At 40.1% G+C, this 21,017-nt stretch overlaps 1 protein-coding gene across 1 annotated transcript; it reads right to left on the minus strand.

Annotated features, from left to right (window-relative positions):
- Positions 1-10,088: 10,088 nt before the first annotated feature.
- On the minus strand, positions 10,089-10,988 carry LOC308366231 (uncharacterized protein; the record flags this gene model as incomplete). The annotated part of the gene is made up of 3 exons (XM_080839866.1): positions 10,089-10,343; positions 10,677-10,769; positions 10,884-10,988. 3 exons carry the CDS (start codon positions 10,986-10,988, stop codon positions 10,089-10,091), a joined length of 453 nt encoding a protein of 150 aa, XP_080695992.1.
- Between the last annotated feature and the right edge of the window lie 10,029 nt (positions 10,989-21,017).

The following is a 21,017-nucleotide window of genomic DNA, read 5'->3' on the forward strand; positions in this document are numbered from 1 at the left end:
CCCAAAGACGTCTTGAACCTTTTTTCAGCAAAACAACGTTTCCTGTATCCTTTCATAGTAGCCTGGCTGGAAGGGCGGAACTTTGACATATACCCACTAAGGACCTCATGACATTCCATTCTTCAAAAGGAAAAACATATCTGGGATAATTCCTCATTGTCATAGCACATAGACTTTGGTCACAAGGGCTAGTCTAAACATATTTTGAATAGACATGTCCTTAAGATGTTTAATTAATCAACCATCATGGTAATTGGTATCAGGATTAAACAACAGTTGCAAATGAGCTCATGTTGGACTTTTAAGACCATCAAATGAGGTTCCTCTAAAATATACATGGAAAAGATCTACCTCCTGCGTGACATAACATCCAATTAATTCAAAAGTGTTCAAAAGACAAGTCAGTTTGCAGCTTTTATGCTTTTTCATTTCTTTTTTTGTTGTGTGATATATTCCAATGTGAGGGAGGATACAGATTATTTAAAACTGGGGAAAGCAATGCATATAAAGAACTATGAGCAATAAAGGTCACGGTTCACTGGTTGATTTTGTGAACACATCTAAGGCTCAGGGTGAAGCTGTTTGGAAGCTCATTTGGGATAATAATAATAATACAAAACATATAAATAGCGCTTTTCAAAGACACTCAGTATGAGTCCAAACATCCTAATGTGCCATGCCAGTGTTAGTAATCAGTATTGTTACATACTGATACACACGCAGACAATAGGTATACGTCACTACTATGGAGATGTAACTCCCATCCTGCACACCAGTTGCTGCTGTCATTGGTGGTGATGATCAAAGGCTGGTTGAACTGTCATATTCACCAACTAGCTCATCTAACAGCCGCCCTGGACTCAACACAGTCTTATTTCTCCAAATACCAAACTTCTGAAATAGCTTTAGCCAGCCTACACTTATACCAATCAACACAAAGGTAGCTTACAGCGTATGTCGATAGTCATAGAACAAACAGCCATTAAGAAAAGGACAGCATCTCATTACAGACTCATGAGAATTTGTGAGGTTGACCAAATCAGGTGTATTTTCTGGTGTGAGATGTATTATTCTTCAGTGTTAGTCAGTCTTTTTTTCCTTTCTTCATGCTAGCCAGAGTAGGCCACAGTAGGAATTATTTGATGATGAGGCAGAAGTGGAGTCAATGTTGTGATATTCATAGACACTTAGTCTAGTAAACTCTCACCCCTTTCCAATTTCAATGAGGACCAACCATAATTCAATCATATTTACACCATAATGACTCAAAACAGTAAGTGTTTTACACAAGATGTGAAGGTAGCACATATAGCCATCACAATCACAAGTTTTTCTCATGATATCATTGGATGGTTATTCGATGACTGTGTGAAACAAAAAGGTCCACCTGCAATGGTAAAGCAGCAAAGAATGGCCTTCCTACATGGACCCCTGACAGCATTTAAACCCATTTGCTGCCTCATCACTTGTTACACTAGTACTGGTAATGCTAGAATGAGCACACCCTGAATATTAAATGAAAAAACATCAGATTCAGACGTATTCTCATGTGTCCAGTCAGGGAGAGTAAGCCTATCAACTTTACTGATCTCAGGTTCAGGTCTCCTCCATCTCATCTTCAGTCAGGTCAGCCTCTGTGTCAACCACCACTCGTAGACCAGCAAGAGAAGAGAACGTGTGATTACAGCATGAGCATAATCCACAAATAGCAATAACAATTCATGTCTTAAAGTGTTAATAGGGTGTGACAAACAGACCAGAGCTCATAAGGCACATAGAAGTATGTATATTTAAACTATTGGTCCCGAATGACAATCTGTTTAACCACACCAGTTTAGCTGTCTGAGGATTTTGGTGTTATACCTCAAGAGATGGCATCGGTGTAATCAGATGTAATCTGTGTGTACATAATCTGCCATTTACACCAGTGCTGGTGTTTTGCCTCCGAATGACCAGATATTAAACGGTTCTTCAAATGTTTGAAGGTGACTTTAAAGGGTAGTTGGCGTGTTGAGCCATTTTCAACACATAAAATGCTGACTTTTATAAAAATTGGAATTTTGTCGATTTTAAATCCAGCATTGATGACCTTAATGCAACTCACAACCAGTTTTGGTTGATCTCACAGATTCTCATGCCAAGTCAGCCTTGAAAGTGCTTTTCTGTGCTCTTCTTGATGGCTGATTGTTCTATGCCTATTGACATATGCTGTAAGCTACCTTTGTGTTTGTTAAGCTGGCTAAAGCTATTTCAGAAGTTTGGTAGTTGGAGAAATTAGACTGCAGTGGTTTGAGTCCAGGGCAGGCAGTTAGATGAGCGTTGGTAAATTTGATGCTTCAGCCTTTGATCATCACCACCAACAGCTGCCACTGGTGTGCAGGATGGGAGTTACATGGTGAGTCTCTCCATAGTGACATACCAATTGTCTGCTTTGCATGGTGTGTGCCTGTGTGTGTCAGTGTGTGTGTTACGGCTGGCTCGTGTGACCCCAATATAAAAGAAGGGAGGCTGATGAAAAAGCTGTCTTTTTAAATGCTACTGGTATTTATTAATTCCATACAAAAGTATAAAGAAAAGGAAGACATGTCTAGGGGGTTTGATGTCAGTATAGATGGGTGTTAGTAGTGTGAGGGTGGTCAGGAATTGAGTGTAAGTGTGTGTGCATCAATAAGCGGAAATATATAGAATGAGTTGAGCTGAGAGACCTTTATTGCTCATAGTTCTTCATATGCATTGCTTTCCCCAGTGTTGAATAATCTGTACCAGTGTGATATTGGTATTGACACTCAACTTGCAATATATCATTCGACAAAAAAAAGCATAAAAAAATGCAAACACGATCAATTCCTGAGGAGGCTGAGGTTCTTGTCTGCAACAAACTCCTGCGCATGTTTTACTGTTGTTGCCAGCGTCCTCTTTTATGCTGTGGTGTGCTGGGCAGGCAGCATAAAGAAGAGGGATGCAGGGCGACTAGACAGGCTGGTGAGAAAGGCAGGAGCTGTTGTTGGCACTGAACTGGACAGCCTAACAACAGTGGCTGAGAGAAGGACCCTGAGTTAGCTGCTGACCATCTTGGACAATGACCACCACCCACTGTACAGTACTTTCAATGGACAGAGCAGAGGAGCATTTTCAGTGGCAGACTCCTGCCATGCTCATGGGACAGGCTGAGGAAGTCCTTTGTCACCAGGGCCATACAGCTTTACAACGCCACGCAGAAGGGGAGGGGGAGGGAGATGGACTTCTCTGCATGAGTCTACCTCAGTCTGCCCTCCCCTTCTCATCTCACTATATTCCATCCCACTGCCCATCCTTTTACTGGCTATACTAGCCCCTTGGACAGACTTTACTTTTTCTTTACTATTAATATCACTTTGCACTATCCTCAGACACATAAGCACAGTACTTTATTTGCACTATCCACACATGCACATGAACACTCTTTGCACTCCCTGCACTACTCTCCACTACTTTCAACACTGTCACAACTAATGCACATATTTTTCCTGTACCTGAAAACACCCCACTCCCTGTGTTCTCCCTATGTGTATTGTTTTTATTGTGTTTCATGTATGTATGTTTGTGAGGTAAGTGTATAATCTACTGGATGACCTTCATTTCCCTCAGGATCAATAAAGTATCCATCTATCTATCTATCTCATGTCCACATATATTTTAGAGCAGGCTTATCTATGTTCTCAGATGTCCTGCCTGAGCACAGTGAAGGATCCAACCCATGCTAGAGTCCCTCAGAACTCTGTCCTTCTCTGGTAAAGACTGGATGTTGAGCAGACACATTTTCACCATGATTCAACATGAGCTCATTTTGCTCCTGCTGCTTAATTCTAAACAATGTCAAAATGAGTGACTTGGGATGCAACAATAATCTGATGATTTCTAGCCGTACCAAATAACATGATGGTTGATGATGGTTGCTTCATTTAAACATCTTATGGACATTCAAAATGTATGTAGGCTATGCCTTGTGACCAAAGTCTATGTACTATGGCAATGAAGAACGAGCCCAGATGTTTTCCCTTTTGAATGATGGAATGTCACAAGGTACCTGCCAATGGCAACAGAGCTGAATTTGGAGTGGAATATATGTGGCCACCAGATGGAGATAGAGTCCACATTGGGTTCCATGGGAGTTCCAAAGTCACATGTCTCTTACCTAGAGTACCTGCTGCATAACAGCTCATTCCCTTGCCTGACCTACTGATAATACCCCTCAGGTCATTCATTCCAATTTCATTCAAGATCACATTAGTAACGTAAACATATTTTATCAGTGTCCAGTGATGTCAATAGACAGTTATGGTTAGAGGTCTAAGAGCTCCTCCCTGATGAATATAAATTAGCCTCAAAATATCTTTTGCATACTTATTAAAGGTCTTCGATTAAATCCATCACAGTTGCGTTAAATTCAGGGATATAGGCTAGGTGCACGAAATACTCAGTGTGGGCTGTTTGTTACCTGTTTAGCCAGGTGTTTTTGAACCTGCCGCTATTCTGAATGTAATTAGCGTCTACACTTAGGCGAACCCAATAATGGAGGAGGAAAGGAGCTATGTGGAGAGATGCACTCTAGTGGAACATGGAATGATGCAAACTGCTACCCTGCAAAATTCTTTGTTTGCTATGGTAAGTGTCAAGGTGATTTTAGTTCAGCACACTTTTGTAAAACAAATTGTGATTACTATTATATTCTGGCAGCTTTCAATAGAATGAGAATTATAGAATTATGCCATAATTTCGACCAGGCTTAGTAACTCTACCTTTGAAAATGTGTGTTATCATTATTGATTGTATGTTCATGTACAGGAGTCAATGATAGCTACGTTCTCATAACGACAGCATTGTCATGGAATGCTGCCCAGGCCTACTGTAGAGCCAACTATATTGATCTGATGCCCAGGCCTACTGTAGAGCCAACTATATTGATCTGATGCCCAGGCCTACTGTAGAGCCAACTATATTGATCTGATGCCCAGGCCTACTGTAGAGCCAACTATATTGATCTGATGCCCAGGCCTACTGTAGAGCCAACTATATTGATCTGATGCCCAGGCCTACTGTAGAGCCAACTATATTGATCTGATGCCCAGGCCTACTGTAGAGCCAACTATATTGATCTGATGCCCAGGCCTACTGTAGAGCCAACTATATTGATCCCAGGCCTACTGTAGAGCCAACTATATTGATCTAACAAGCATAAGGAACGAGACAGAAAATGAAAAGGTCCGTGATGCCGCTAACGGCAACACAGTATTCATCGGCCTGTACAGGACCAGAACATGGTCAGACAGCAGTGACTCCTCTTTCAGACACTGGACATCAGGCCAACCTGATAACAGCAATAATGCTCAACACTGCACTGCAATGTCATTTAGTGACTCAGGCCAGTGGACAGATGAGGATTGTGCCACTTCCCGCCCTTTCTTCTGCTACAGAGGTAACTCGTGTTACATGTTGTTGCTTCATGCTTTATGTAAAGCTGCCAAGCCTCCAAACTATTGAACATTTGTATCGATTTGCCCACTTTGTATGAGTGTGAGTGTGTGTGTGTGTGTGTGTGTGTGTGTGTGTGTGTTTGGAAGTGTGTGTGTGTGTGTGTGTGTGTGTGTGTGTGTGTGTGTGTGTGTACGCATACTTACTGGCTTGGCATTCATGCAAAATAAAAATAAAAGTTAGCCTCTGAATCAACTTGACATAGTTCCAAACTCCATTTCTCCCTACTACACACCACTTACATGGACTTCCTGACTCTCCAACAGCCTTTGTAACAGGTCTGAGAATGGTGGTTGACACAGAGACTGACCTTACTGAAGCTGAAATTGAAGAGCTGATCCTAAAACCGGTAAGTGAAGGCATTCTTTGAAAAGTCAATATTTTGTTGCAAAGCTGCTATAAGTGACAGCCAGATTTATGCCATAGTGGGTGCAGACGCATGCAACATACAAGCAGCTATTCCAGTCTCTTACACCTGCGTAATACAATCAGACTATGTCGAAATATCCCATGTTGATGAAAGAGTCCAGGAAACTATTTCCCTATAAGTCCTGTTTTTGGGGCAAAAGGACGGTGATGATAAGTATCAAAATGGAATGTTTGCACCTACTCTCCCGTGCTCATGCAATTGTTGTCAACAGTTTCGTGAAGAGCTCATTCAGAATGGCCTTCCAAACAGCACCACTCTGAGTTTGAGACGCGTTCACCGGATCAACCCATGAAGAAGTCCAACATCATGATTTTCCCCACAGCAGATTATACTTGTGGCGATGAGTTTGAAATGACTCTTGGTTACTCACAAGGAGTAGTTCAGCTACACAGTGTAAATAGTAATTGTATTTATAGAATACAGTATGGAAGTAAAACAATATACTACACAATGTCAAATATACTAAAATGCTTTAGTATACAATAAGAGAGTACACGTCTGTGGAACTAGAACTATATTGCTAACTTTTCTTCTGTTTACTTTGTCTGTGTACTGTGTCCTTTGCACATGTTAAATGTTCTGGCTGATATATATATTAGTGCTGTCAAACCATTAAAATATTTATCGCAAATTTGTATCTATTCTAAATGTCCCTTCAATTATTTTTTTCCATCATTTTTATTTTAATTTAATGCTCTTATCAACATGGAAAAGTCGATTAGCTTGCTTTATGCAATGTTTTATTTTATTGAAAACAACATTGCCAAACAGGGCGGTACAAAATAAAATTATAAAGTGCACATTTCAGATAAACAAGGACTCAGCCTATAGTGCAGTTAAACCATGGCTAAATATTTTCTTTTTTTCAAGTTTGCTGTGAACATAGAAGTCAGGCCTCTTATTTAAAAAACAATGAACCGTAACAGTTAGGTTAACAATAAAAGGTAAGCCTACTTCTTCTGTGCTTTCAGCCAGCTGCCTGTTGACATTTTCAGACAACAGTGAAGGTCGCTTCTTTTGCACAACACAACTTTTAAAGGTAAACTTTCTATTCAGACGCTTTTTTATCATCCATTTTGCTCTCACCATTCACTCTAACGTTAGCCTACTACACAGTTTGTAGTAAACAACGTGAATCTAAAAAAATTAAATAAAAAAAAACACGTCAAAGGCACCCAGTGCAACTTTCGAGGCTTAAAAATAAACATTCAATTTCTAGTCTTTTTTTTACACGTAGTAAGTTTCAATAACTCCATACCATTACATATCGACATTCAAGGAGCAAAGATGAGACGTTGTTGTGTGGTGAGAACTGATAGAAAATCGTAAACAACAACAATCGCCGCCATTTTTTCCCCAAATCTTTATTTATTGGTGCCACCAATAAATAAAGCAGGATTCCAGTCAATGGAAAATGGCCTCTCCCCACCGGCGATTGTTGTTATTTACGATTTTCTATCAGTTTCACCAATCCCAATGATGTACGATGATATACAAAAGAATATAAAAGCACAGGAATACCATGCACAGACTAATATATAACAAACATGTGAACTTCATGTATAAAAGAATACTGAAATGTACATAAAAATAATGATTCTGATTCACAACTCATTCAATAAGCAATTTCACGTAATGCAACTGTGATTTTCAGTAAAATACTGAAAATAATTCTACAGTACTATACTGAAGGCTACATATCACAGTTAACCCTCCTGATTTCACATCAGTTGCTTACAGTGTGGGTGGAGAAAACTGTCTGTCGGGTCTCTGAGTTGGGTTTATGTCCTCCTGACGAGCTGATAACACTGAATTATTTTTCTAATCATGAGTTCCAAACATGACAATAATGTGGGAAGGTGTGTTATTTGACACTGAAACACAAAATTCCTCTCCCCTCCGCACTTCCTTCTGATAACACCCTGAGACACTTACGTAATACCACTCTGGTCTATGAATGTAGTGATAAGATCACTGATATCACAGAACCATTTGCAGAATATCAGCTAGTTAAGTATATGGTCAAATTAAATGACAAGAATCATTTTTTAAATTACCTGAATTTCATACACTGATTATACACTGACATGTGTTTGATGTTTAGGTTAGTGTATGGCATAACAGAGATACCAAAGCTGGTGTTCACAGTGTGATCCCTCAGCCATTTCAGGACCATGTCCAGTTACAGTATCTTGCATAAATTGAATGACTGACTTGCAGACTTTTTTTACCATCTGCTTTACACTGTAAACCTGAACAAGTTCAGAGTACTTAAAACTTTTGATGTAACCGACTAAAATCGGCTATACTGATTTATTTTGTTATCATTTTCATAATTTTTAAGTTCTCTGAACTCATATTATTCCAAAATCGTCCAGGATTTTGCCTTGTCGGATATTTGTGTTTCTCTGGGTCTTTCACAAACTACACTAAAAACAAATGCGTTGGCTCAACACAAAAAATTAACGCAACCGTTTGCATCAATCTTTTTTGAGTTATGACAACTTCTAATGAAATTAAGTTCAACCAACAATCTAAATTGAGTTGGGGGAATTAGCTTTTCCTCTACAACTAAGGGAATTTTTAAGTACCACTAACTTAATAATTGGTAGCATGAACAAAAGTTTTTAAGTTGATAACTAAAAAAAATTAAGTTGTTCCAACAAGTTTTTCCACATTATTTAAAAGGAGTTTTTAAGCGTTATGTACTTAATTACCATAATAAGGAGGGCAACTGTTTAAAAAATTAAGTTGCTCCAATTAGATTTTTTTCAGTATTTTTTTTTTTTAAGCTTTTTCATGTTTTTGTTCATGTAGCTTTTAAGAAACAAAATTGTTAGGCAACTAACTTTTTCTATATTAAATTGCACTTGAGTACTTGAACACTCAATATATAAATCTTGAAAAAACAACAACACAAATTTAAATTGCCCAACAAATTATAAAAACATAAATTTGCAATATTGCCTTAAGTAAAGTAGTAAGCATACTCAGTTGTGCCATCACGTATTTAAAACCACAGTGCCAAACATGTAAAATGTGTGTTGTAAAACATTTGTAAACATTTAGTAAACTTTTACGACTCTCATTAGTGAAAGACCCACTTGCAGACATCACAGCTCAAGTTTCAAAGATTTTAATAAAATTCATAGGCAACGATGCAAAGGGAAAAGGCAGTCTCGTGGTCAACAGGCAGGCAAAGGTCAAAAATTCAAGAATCAAAACAGAGTTAATGGCAGAAGTATCCAAAAAAGGAATCCAACAGGCTCAGGTCAAGGAACAAGCAAACGTCAAAAACATGAACAGCCAGGATGAACATGAACACATAACATGAACACAAAAACAAGACTCAAACAGCACAGTTACTAACAGAAAAAGGTGCAATCTTCAAAAAATGCTAAAATTCATAGGTAACTGTTACGCTACGGCAGACCCAAAGAACCCAAGGTCCCGTAACATAAAAGGCCAGTCTCTTAATTGCGGTTAAAGATTCTTGTTTATTATGAAAAGCACAGTGGTGGTTGCCGTAAAAAAAGGAAGAGAGGGAAACAAAATAACAACTAAAAAGCCTTCATAAACTAAATGATTGCAGCAGCTTACCTCTCTCGCGTCAAATGAAAAAGAAACTATTACGAAACTAACAAAAGGTGCAGACAAAAACACAAACAACCACCAAAACAACTAAGAGCGGGCAAACGGAAAAGCGCGTAACATGCGTCAAGGTCTTCAGTTAATGTCTCTTAAAAGTTCAGTGTGGTGTGCTCAGAGTTGACACCAAAGGCCAGGGAACTCAGAAACAAGTCGGGAACAGGAGAGGACGTCTCGAGGATAGCGAGAGCGACATCCATCTTGGGGTAGACCGGCTTTAAAAAGGGCAGGAGTCCCGCCCAGCAATTACGCGTGGTCCGGGACAACGCCTACTCTCCACCTTGCAGAATCAGGGAAAACAGCACAAACACAGGGAAACCTCCACAATAACCTCAACACCATAACACAACGATGCAAAGGGAAAAGGCAGTCTCCTGGTCAACAGGCAGGCAAAGGTCAAAATTCCAAAAATCCAAACAGAGTTCATGGCAGAAGTATCCATACAGGTGAAATCATTAAAAAATACTGTTCCTGAGACTCGTCACTTTTGAACTGGCTTTCAGTCCATCCAGTTCCAAGAACAGCTTCTGAAAGACTTCAAACATTTCAGTTCCTTCCGATAGCTAAGATTCAGAGCATATATTATGCCCATCAGCAGAGCACAACATCTTGGGATATCCTTTGCCTCCAGGATTTTGTTGCCTTCGACCACGATGGTTGCCATCTTATGGTTAGATCCTGGGGTTGACCGGTCACCGATGATGGCAATCTTCATAACTTGCTCATCAAGAAGTGCCTCAAACTCCTCTGTGTCCTTGTAAAGCAAATGAAAAGATAGGTTAATGTGTTAGAGATAATACATTGGATGACTACTGCCATTATTTGTTTTATTTTAACCCGTTTTAATTGCTCAACATGAGCTTAATCCAGGATATTATTAGCAGGGGTGTTGGGAAAAGAGACAGCTATGGCAAAGCAAAAGGCATTTCTAACATATATCCTGTGTATTGAGGTTGATGCCTGCAATTTATTAATCTGACTGACTCTAGTTTGGATTAAAGGAAAATTACGGTTATTACAATTTGGGTCTTATTTTTGCATTTTCTGCCCTGTGTGTTTGAAGTACTTGATGTTGACTTATACTTACACCAAACTCCTTGAAAAGGTCCTCTTCCTTCTCTCCAAGGTACACGACAAGGCAGCGGATGGCTACTTCTCTGCGTACTTCAATTGTATTGTGCTATTTAAGAAAAAGGAAAAAAAGGATCAAGAGAAAGTACCTAAATTAATATAATCTGAATGGGTGACTGCCTTCAACTTGCATTTCAAAGATAAGTCTAAATAATTATTAAACCTCAAGAAGCATGTCCTTGATCTGCCTGATTCTCACTCCTTTAGCTCCTCCCCTTGATGAGACTACGTCCATCAGTTTCGGTGTGCAATGGTCAAGTTTGGCCATAAAGGTAGATTCAGGGCTTACATGGTTATTCTCTTGAATTCTTCATTTATCTGTAGGCCACAAACGGAAGAATTAAATATTGCAGACAATTACAACTCCTAAATCTGTGTGAACTCTGACATTCAGTGGTAAAAAAAACCCTAAATGTTTACTGTAATGGATTAGATATCTGCAACATGTTTAAGTACCTTCAAGCAGATATTAATTACGTTCTGAAAGTGACAAAAATGACTGCCTAAAAAGATGGGGAAATCAATCAATCAAAAAATGTAGTCAATTGGTAACCAAACAAATACATTTAAAATATAAGGGGAAAAACTTACCTGTGTTGCATCAAATAATGCAGGCCAGTGCTCCATGAAGTCCCTGATTGCAGGGGCTTCATAAATAATTTCCTGCCTACGCAGAGAGAAGGTCTTGGCCATCTTCACAGCAACCACCTGCCAATTATCCTTTTTTGTCATTTCACTTAATAGGTCCACTCTCTCTTTCTCTAAACTTCCACTTGTTTCTCCTTGAGGATGAGGAGGTAGGTCATTTACTTCAGCCTTTTTAGGCTTTTTAACATTTTTAGCAGGAGCCTGCTCACTTGCTGGTTTCCTCTTGAGAGTCCTCGACCATCAGTAATAGACAGTTCACCATCCTGAACATCCACATCACTAGAATCATCTGAATTTGCAGAACTTGCATACCTCTTAAGCAGGTCTTCTTTAATGTCTTTCAGTGAGTGAGGTGTATGCTTTCGGCTTCTGTGGGAGGCAAATGTTCCATAAATATTAGTGCTGAATGTGCAGTTCTTAAAGACACAGAGGACAGTCTCGTGTTTTTTCAAATGACGACCCAGGTGTTCAAAAAACTCTCTTTCTGTGGACATTGCACTGGCACTGCAACACTGGCAAGTGAAAGAGAGACTTTCTGCAGATCTGACTCTTTCCTGAGTTTCCTGAGAGTGATTTCTCGACATATGTGATTTCAGGCTACCCCATGCTTTAAAGGAACAAAAACAATCTTGGTAAAGACATGGCAGAGGTTGCCCATGACCATGGCGTAACCTGTAATGTTTTAGCATCCCTGTTTTTGTAGAGGTTTCAAATGCACACATTTTGCAGCCCCACACCATTTTGCCCAAGATATGGGCCATCGATGCTAATGAAAAATACAAACTTTAGGTTGTATCACAATAGTAACCCAAATCGAAAATCATTTACAATGCAAAAAAAAAGAAACCCTGTGCCTCTACTACTTCAATCTCTATCACAGAAATATCAACAATCCAAAGGCTAGGCTACACTTGCTAACAGTTGATGGAATGTTGTAGCTAAACAAAGCTAATTCTAGTCATATTTAGCAGTGAATTTCGGCCATTCTACCCTTTAGTTTAGCATAGCAGTGGATAAGAATGATTAAGTAGAGTTTAATTGTAAATTTAATGAAACTTGCCTTGAAAATGTCCTTTATATTATACCACTTTGTAATAGAACTTTGTTCTGCCTACAGGTCCTCTAATCTAACACAGTCTTAACTGTCTGAAGTTATTTGAACTGGGTAGGGGAGGAGCCTTGAACTCCTGAACTCAAGGTGGAGAAAAATTAAGTTGTCAAGCCACTTACATTAAGTTACTACAACTTAAATTTAGTTTAAATTCAATGAATGCAGAAATTTGAGTTTGAATTACAAATAATATTAAGTTGATGTAATTACCAACATTATTAAGTCAACACAACTCTTTTAAATAATGTTTGCAACTTAAAAGGTTGATCTAAACCGATCAATTCGAATTTTTACCTTGAAACCATGCATTTAATTAAGTAGTGGTAAAAGGTCCCCTGAATAATTTCGCCCTTACAAGTTTTTGAAGGGGTATCGTATCTCCCTTACGTTCCAACTTCTTGCGCAAGCTCTTACTGTAGAGAGAACTGTCATTGGTCGACTGCTTTCCCAGTGTTGTCAAATTATTATGCACTTTACACCATGTACATAGCTGAATTGTATTGTTTGTAATATTGTTTGTAATTATTGTAAATATGTGAGAGCTGCAAGATCCCAGAATTTCCCAACGGGATTAATAAAGTATTTATCTATCTATCTATCTATCTAGGTAAGGAGGAGGGGGGAATCGAACTAGCAAACTTCCAACCTCTAGATTACTAAACGAGTCCTCTACCTTAAGTCTGATGTCTCCGTCTCTCATCTCAAGATCTCTGCAATGGTAATAAAAATAATAATAATAATAATTCATTTTATTTTTAAAGCACTTTTCATTCAAAGGAATCTCAGAGTGCCTACATATTAGAAAATAACTATAATAATACAATAAAATTAAAAACAAATTTAAATATTAACATAAGCATAACAGAAAAGATTCAACACAAGGCCAGAAATGCCTTCCTGAATAAAAAAGTCTTAAGTCCAGCTTTAAAGGAATCCAGCGTCTGCGTTGCCCTTAGGTGGTCAGAGAGGCTGTTCCATAAATGTGGCGCTGCCGAGCAAAAGGCCCGGTCGCCCATGGTGCGACGCTTGGTTTTGGGGACGCGGAGGAGCAAGCTGTTTGAAGACCTGAGGGTGCAGGTGGAGGTTTGGGGAGTAATTCATTCTTGCAGGTAGGGAGGTGCATGTCCATTTATGCATGTATGGGTGATTATAAGTCTTTGTAGTCTATCCGGAAAGAGACAGGGAGCCAGTGTAGTGAGTGTAATATTGGTGTTATGTGCTCATATTTCCGGACCTTCATCAGAATCCTGGCAGCGCTGTTTTGGATGTATTGCAGCTTCTGGATGTTCTTGCCAGTGATCCCATAGAAGAGTGAATTACAATAGTCCAGTCTTGAGAAGATAAAGGCGTGGACAAGCTTCTCTGCATCTGATAGGGTTAAAATGGGGCGGAGTTTGGAGATGTTTCTTAGATGATAAAAAGAGGCTTTGCACAGGTGTTTTATATGATCATTAAAGTTCAGGTGAGAGTCAAACCTAACTCCGAGATTAGTGACTGTGGAGGAGAGGGGGATGACCTGGCTGTCGAAGGTGAGATGAGTCAAGGAGGATGACTGAACCTGGTGTAGGGTACCAACAAGAAGGGCTTCAGTTTTGCTACTATTAAGCTGGAGAAAGTTGTCCATGCCTTTATCTCCCCAAGACAGGCGTTGAGAGATGACATGGCGGCAGTGGGGCTTGGGGCAGTTTTGATATAAAGCTGTGTGTCATCAGCATAACAGTGTAAAGACATCCCATGTCTGCTGATGACGCGTCCGAGGGGGAGCATGTACATAATGAAGAGGATGGGGCCGAGGACCGACCCTTGCGGAACACCACAGGAGACAGGGAGCTGTCTGGACTTGCAACTTCCCAGTGAGACATATTCAGTTCTGCCAGAAAGGTACACTGTAAAAAATATCCGTAGTTTATACGGTCGACAACTGTCAAACCGCTGCGGTAAAATGCCGTAAAGTCAGAAAAGGTTAAAAACATTATTCTAGACAAGGAAACACCGTAGATAAATATACTGGTCAGCACCATCATTTTTACATTTTTTTTCTGTAAAAAAGAAATCTACTGTCCGTCAAAAGCACAGACACACGCCGTAATGTTTAAAATTGTCACCATGTTCATTTTCACGGTTATTTTCTTTAACAAACACATTTTGTTACCGTTAAAAGGCAGCTTTTGTAGGGCTAGAATACTCTTGACAGAGAAATACCGTAAATATACCAAAACAATATTTTTCACAATTTTATTCTTTAAAAACTACATTTTCTAGCTTAAAAAAAAATACATTTACTGGCCGTCAAAACACATGCACACGCACACAATTCAGAAGCCTGAAATGGCGGCCTATCGTGAAGGTGCGCTCAAGCCAGTCTGTGCAACCGCCTACGGATTCTGACCTCAGCAGCAGTTGCAGCAGCATGCTATCTGAACGCACAGAAATAGAGGTTTACAAGTGCAAGGTAAGCTGTTGATTTTTCATTTTAGGTAGTTGGGGTATTTTTTTGCATGGCAAACAAATTAATAAATTGAATTCTATGGATTATAGGATCATTAAGTTTAAAGGCTATTGTGTTCCGTGGGTTGCATAACTTACTAGCAAGCTAGTTAAAACTATGTATGTTGAACGTACCAGTTGAGTTATTTATTGCTGACCTTAGCGATTGATAGGTGCATTAACAATATGGCTAACATCGTGAAATTAATGTCACAGAAAATTATTAAAGTAAGATTATAGGATCATTACGTTTTAGGCTATTGTGTTCGGTGGGTTGCATAATTTACTAGCAAGCTAGTTAAAACTATGTATGTTGAAGGTACCAGTTGAGTTATTTATTGCTAACATTAGCGATTGATAGGTGCATTCATAGCTAACATCGTGAAATTAATGTCACTGCTGTGTTTGGCTGTCACATTCAAACTTGTCAAAGTTAGTTATACTCAGATTTGTAATGTTATTCGCTATTCCAGTTTATAGACAATATGCGCACAGCTTAAATTACTTAAAGAACAAACCTTAAGGTGCTTTGTGCAACTGGCATTTTACAAACGTTGCTGCATTTTACGTTTAAGCAGCCCCCGCAAACTCCGCCTTCGGATTCTGACCTCGGCAGCAGTTGCAGCAGCGTGCTAGCTGAACGCACAGAAATAGAGGTTTACAAGTGCAAGGTAAGCTGTTGATTTTTTCATTTTAGGTAGTTGGGGTATTTTGTAGAAATTGCATGGTAGGGATGGGTATCTAACCGTCTTAAGAGAGATATACACCCTCGGTTGGGAGATGGGATGGAAATGTAATATTTCCCCTTCGGATGATTGGGAGGGAAAATCTTTGGTTCAGTTGACCATGCCGTGCTCCTACCGTTTGCATTCATACACGTGCATCTGTGGAGTTAAGTAGGTCACTCTGCAGGTGCTTGCTGACCGTTATTCATATAGTCGTTACCGTGATAGACACGCTAACTTTTTTTGCATGAAGCTTTTTATCTTAAATCTGACGTTAGCACTACTGTGAGTTGGCAGATTTGAATACTACTATGTGGATGTTCGCTGTGCCTTATGGCTGAGCTGCTAAGTTTGTGCAGATTTAGTTGGCTAGTTAGCTAGCTTTGCTGATAGCTTGGCTATGTATTCCTGTTGCATTTGTGGTGCATCATTTCCATCTGTAAAGGCACATGTTGTCCATTTCAAGCTCCATCGCAATAAACCTCGCGCGGTTTTCAAGTGTGTTAACATTAGCTGCAAGCGGGTGTTTTCCAAATATCCTGCTTTTAAAGCTCATTACTATCGCCATCATGCTGGTAAATCATTGATTTCTCCGGATTTGGCTACAGCGTTTTTGAAATGCACAGTTCCCCTTTGTGAGCGCCACTGTGGTGACGTGAAAGAGTTGGTTGCTCATCTAAAGATGCACATTGTTGGGGGGTGTCCTGTAAATTGCCCAGTGGAAGGATGCATTACTCTGTTCTCTCTAAAATCTACCTTCTCGGCCCATATGTCCAGAAAGCACAGAAACTGTCCTATCAATGCCATTAGTGGCTCACTTGATCGGCTTAGATCTTCTGAATGTCCTTCCACAAGTGCTAGTGTTAGCCTAACTGTAATAGAGGAACCTGCCTGTCTACCAGATGATGAAGACTGTCATTGGAGACAGTAACTTTGATGAATTGTATCTCAGAAATGTCTGTTTGTTTCTAGGTCTTGTCAGCCCTGTGCCTGATGTTCAGCAGTTTTTACTGCTTCAATGTGCATTACCCCATCGAGCTTCGTTCTACACTCGAGTTTCTCCAAAGGTACAATTGTTGTTGTTATTGTTGTGACTATTTAAGTCATTAATTTCATCTTTCAAAAGGTAATAGAAAATGCTTATTTGTTTTGATGAAGGTGCTTTTTCTCCATCAACCCGGAAAGAGGCACGAAAGTAGAGTGGAGGAAGAACAAAAAGGTGCTCTCAGTGAACCCGAGAGTCCTAACATTAGTTGCAGACTTGGCTGATCACGAGTGGATTTAGTCGATTTATGCAAGCTGTGGTAAGTATCCCTTACTTTGTTGCACAACTTCATCAAACTTTATCCTCTCTAGCTCCTTTTTTAAAGACATCTCTGCCAAACTACTTTTATTATATTAATCTGCCACTGCTGTCTTACTCCTCCCATCCTCGTTTGTCCAGGGAAGTAATTATATGAATTATAAACTCTAAATCTCATTACTTGACACCTGTGTTCTCTGTGTTCTCTCCTTAAAATGATCAGACTGCCTCCTTTTGTTGGATTCGTGATGTTCACCACGCTGCACGGCCCACTTTTTTGCTTCGCAAGCTAAGGAAAGCAACTCTGTGTTGGGACCTCATTTTTTTTTTATGCAAACAGACTGTTTACATTTTTGGACCTAGCATACAGTATCCTGGTAATTTTATTTTGCAGTTCCGATGCTCGTCATAGATACCTAGCATGCTACCCAGTGAGTACATTATACGATTTTGATTTCCAGTATCTGATGAATGTTTTGACTCCTATGTTGAAATTAAATTATTTTATCATATTTTCTAATTACAACCTATAATTTGGAAATAGGCCCAAAAAAGGGAGAAATCTGAACTGGCAAAGCTGCTCTACTGTATGTATATCACAGTTCAATATTGTTGACCTTAAACTGACTGATGGAAGTGATTTGTTATCTGTTGTACATTTGGATAATTTCAAACAGCGATCAATTTGATTCTCAAACATGCTGCCGTTCTTTTTACTTGGAGCTTTTTATGGCAAAATTGTTGAGAGAGAGTTGTATGCACGACTTAGGCTAAATGTAGAATAGGCCGTCTTCGTTTTTTGTATTTGAAGGTCATTAACAAGGAATAAAATGGTTGTTTTCATATTAAACACTTTTGTTATCACAGTGCCCAGTGTTTGCATGGAATAATTTAATAATATTTCTTTATAGTAAAACAGTCTGACACAAATGTTTAGCCAACTTGAATGTATGGTTATTATGGCAATGGTATGCTTGGTGAATTGTGTTTTTTGCAGTGAAAATTTGAAATGCTATGTAAGCCAGCTGCTGGTAATTCACCTAAAAAAAAAACTGATTGTATTTATTGCGGTGAGGTTCTGGAGCCAGCTGCCGGTATTTCACAGTTAAAAAAGGATGACCTTTTTCCGTATTTATTACGGTGAGGTTCTGGCAACCGAGCTGCCAGTTAATTACCGTAAAATAAACAGATGGTATTTTTCCGTATTTATTACGGTGAGGTTCTGGCAACCGAGCAGCCAGTTAATTACTGTAAAATAAACAGAAGGTATTTTTCTGTATTTATTACGGTGAGGTTCTGGCAACCGAGCTGCCGGTTAATTACTGTAAAATAAACGGATGGTATATTTCTGTATCTACTACGGTGAGGTTCTGTCAACTGAGCTGCTGGTTATTTACCGTAAAATAAACGGATGGTATTTTCCTGTAGTTATTACGGTGAGGTTCTGGCAACTGAGCTGCCAGCAATTTACCGTAAAATCAACAGATTTTTTTTTACAGTGTAGGACTGAAACCACTTGAGTGCAGAGTCTGATAGTCCAATGGTGGTGTGGAGGCGCTCTAGCAGGATAGTGTGGTCCACTGTGTCAAATGCAGCAGTCAGGTCCAGGAGGATGAGGAGTGAGGGTGATCCTGCATCGGCTGTCATCAGCAGGTCATTTGTCACCCTGAGCAAAGCTGTTTCAGTGCTGTGGGCTGAACGAAATCCTGATTGAAATTTTTCAAACAAGTTGTTGTGTTTGAGGTGGTCCTGAAGTTGAGAAGCAACTACCTTCTCTAACACCTTGGACAGGAAGGCAAGGTTTGAGATAGGCCTGTAGTTGGCTAGAACCTCCGGGTCCAGGGTGGGCTTCTTAAGAAGGGGACGGATGACAGCAACCTTGAGGGCAGGTGGGACACAGCCAGACTGAAGGGAAAGGTTAACAACTTAAGTGATGAAAGGACTGTGAGTGGGGATGTGTGACTTGAGCAGAGCAGTGGGAATGGGGTCCAGGGTACAGGTACACGATCTCATTTTTCTGAGGATTTCTTCAACATGGCTCTCCCCAACCTCAGCGAGATGTAGAGGAGACGGCACACTCGCAGATGAGGCGTTGGTGTCATAGGGAAGCAGAGCCGGGGAGCTTGACATCTGAGAGCGAATGTTGTTGACCTTGGATCTGAAAAAGTCTATGAAGCTGTTGCATTGCTCCTCTGTAGCCTCAGTTGAAGAGGATGGTTGTGGCTTCAGGAGATGATTTATGGTGGTAAAAAGCTGTTTAGAGTTGCCAGGGTTTTTATTAATTAAGTTGGAATAGAACTGTGAGCGAGCATCTTTAAGTGAGTTGGAGTAGGCCCTTTGATGTTCACGGAAGGCCAGTTTATGCACAGTCAGCCCAGAGTGTCTGTAGCGTCGTTCCAGGACACGCCCAGCTGTTTTTATTTTCCGCCGCTCATGTGTGAACCAAGGAGCAGAGCGTGAGAAATTGACCTCACGTGTCTTGACAGGGGCATGGAGATCAAAAACACTGCTCAAGGATGTATTATAGAGCTCCACTAATTCATCCACTGATGCAGAGGGTGGGCAGGTGATGAGCTGGAGATCCATGGTCATGGTGGCTGAGTCAATGCTTTTCCAGTTCCGGAAAGACATTTGACGCTTAGGTCTAATAGTAGGCAGCTTAAAAGTCAAGGCCATTGAGACCACCTTGTGGTCGGACACACCAATATCATACACCTGTAGGTTACTGATGGGAGCAGAGTCAGTGATAACCAGGTCCAGAGTGTGCCCCTTGGTGTGAGTAGGAATCTCAACATGCTGCTGCAGGCCAAGACACTCAAGCAAACTCTGAAAATCTGCTGCAAACTGACAGGAGGGGTTGTCAACATGAATATTTAAATCACCAACAATGACAATGTTAGTTGACATAGTGCAGAGTGTGGTTAGCAGATCACTTATCTCAGGTAGAAAAGCTGGGTTAGGTTTTGGAGGACGGTATATTAGAAGCACTGTCATGGAGTGTGGAGGTTTGCATTTGAAGGCCAGGCATTTCATAGACGAAAATTCAGGCATTGGCAGAGGAGACAGTCTTATTTCAGCCCGGTGTATGATGACTAGTCCACCACCACGACCAGAGCTGCGGGCTTTCTCCTTTTAGTTATATCCAGGGGGGCATGCTTCATTAAGCACAGAGTATTCCCCTGGTTTATGCCAGGTTTCTGTTAGGCACATGAAGTCAAGCCCTTTGTCCAGAATATGGTCGTTTATGAGGAGGGATTTATTAGTGAGGGATTGTGTGTTTAGCAGCTCCATGGTGGTGGGAGACAGAGCTGAGGGTGGAAGTCTCTGTAAGCTCCGTGATACACTGTGATCCACTCCATGTTTTCGCCTAGTTTTGGGTAGTCTTGCGATGTTTCCGACGATGACTCCTAGGTTAGTTTTTATGTTCGCGGCATCCGGAATATCTCCCCGGTCTGAAGTTTGTAAACAGTCCCGTAAAGTAGCTTCTGATAGCTTTGGCTGAACATTGACAGGTGTAAGATGACAGGTACCAGAAGGTCTGTGGATTATACGATGTGTGAGACGGCAGCCTCTCTGTATGTAGCGAGGGCGACGTAGAAGTCCAAGGTTTCTGAATAAGTCTATGCAGCCAGGAATGATGGGTTGGTTGAGTTTCATCAGTTCCGCCGTGGAGTATGGCAGCGCCATGCCAGCCAGAGCCAATGGTGTTCCCAACGACGTTGATGACGTCAGATACTAAAAAAGTGAGTTATCAGGCAATGTTTACTCAAACAAATACATTCCAATACAATTAAAACGTCTTCACTTGCTCAGAAAACTAATACATTTAAAGTTGGGTCAACTAAATACCAGGTTTTAAGTACTGAATACATAATGTTAATACGGTTAGTAGAACTGTTTGGGTTTACAGTATACTGTAAATCAATTGTCATACTTTTCATCAGGTGTTGGAATGCAATTCCATATTTCAACTTTGGTATCTCCGAGATCTACTCTGCCCAAACTTGTATGGCATTGGATCAG

The sequence above is a fragment of the Sprattus sprattus genome (genome assembly GCF_963457725.1).
Source record: "Sprattus sprattus genome assembly, chromosome: 5".
NCBI lineage: Eukaryota > Metazoa > Chordata > Actinopteri > Clupeiformes > Clupeidae > Sprattus > Sprattus sprattus.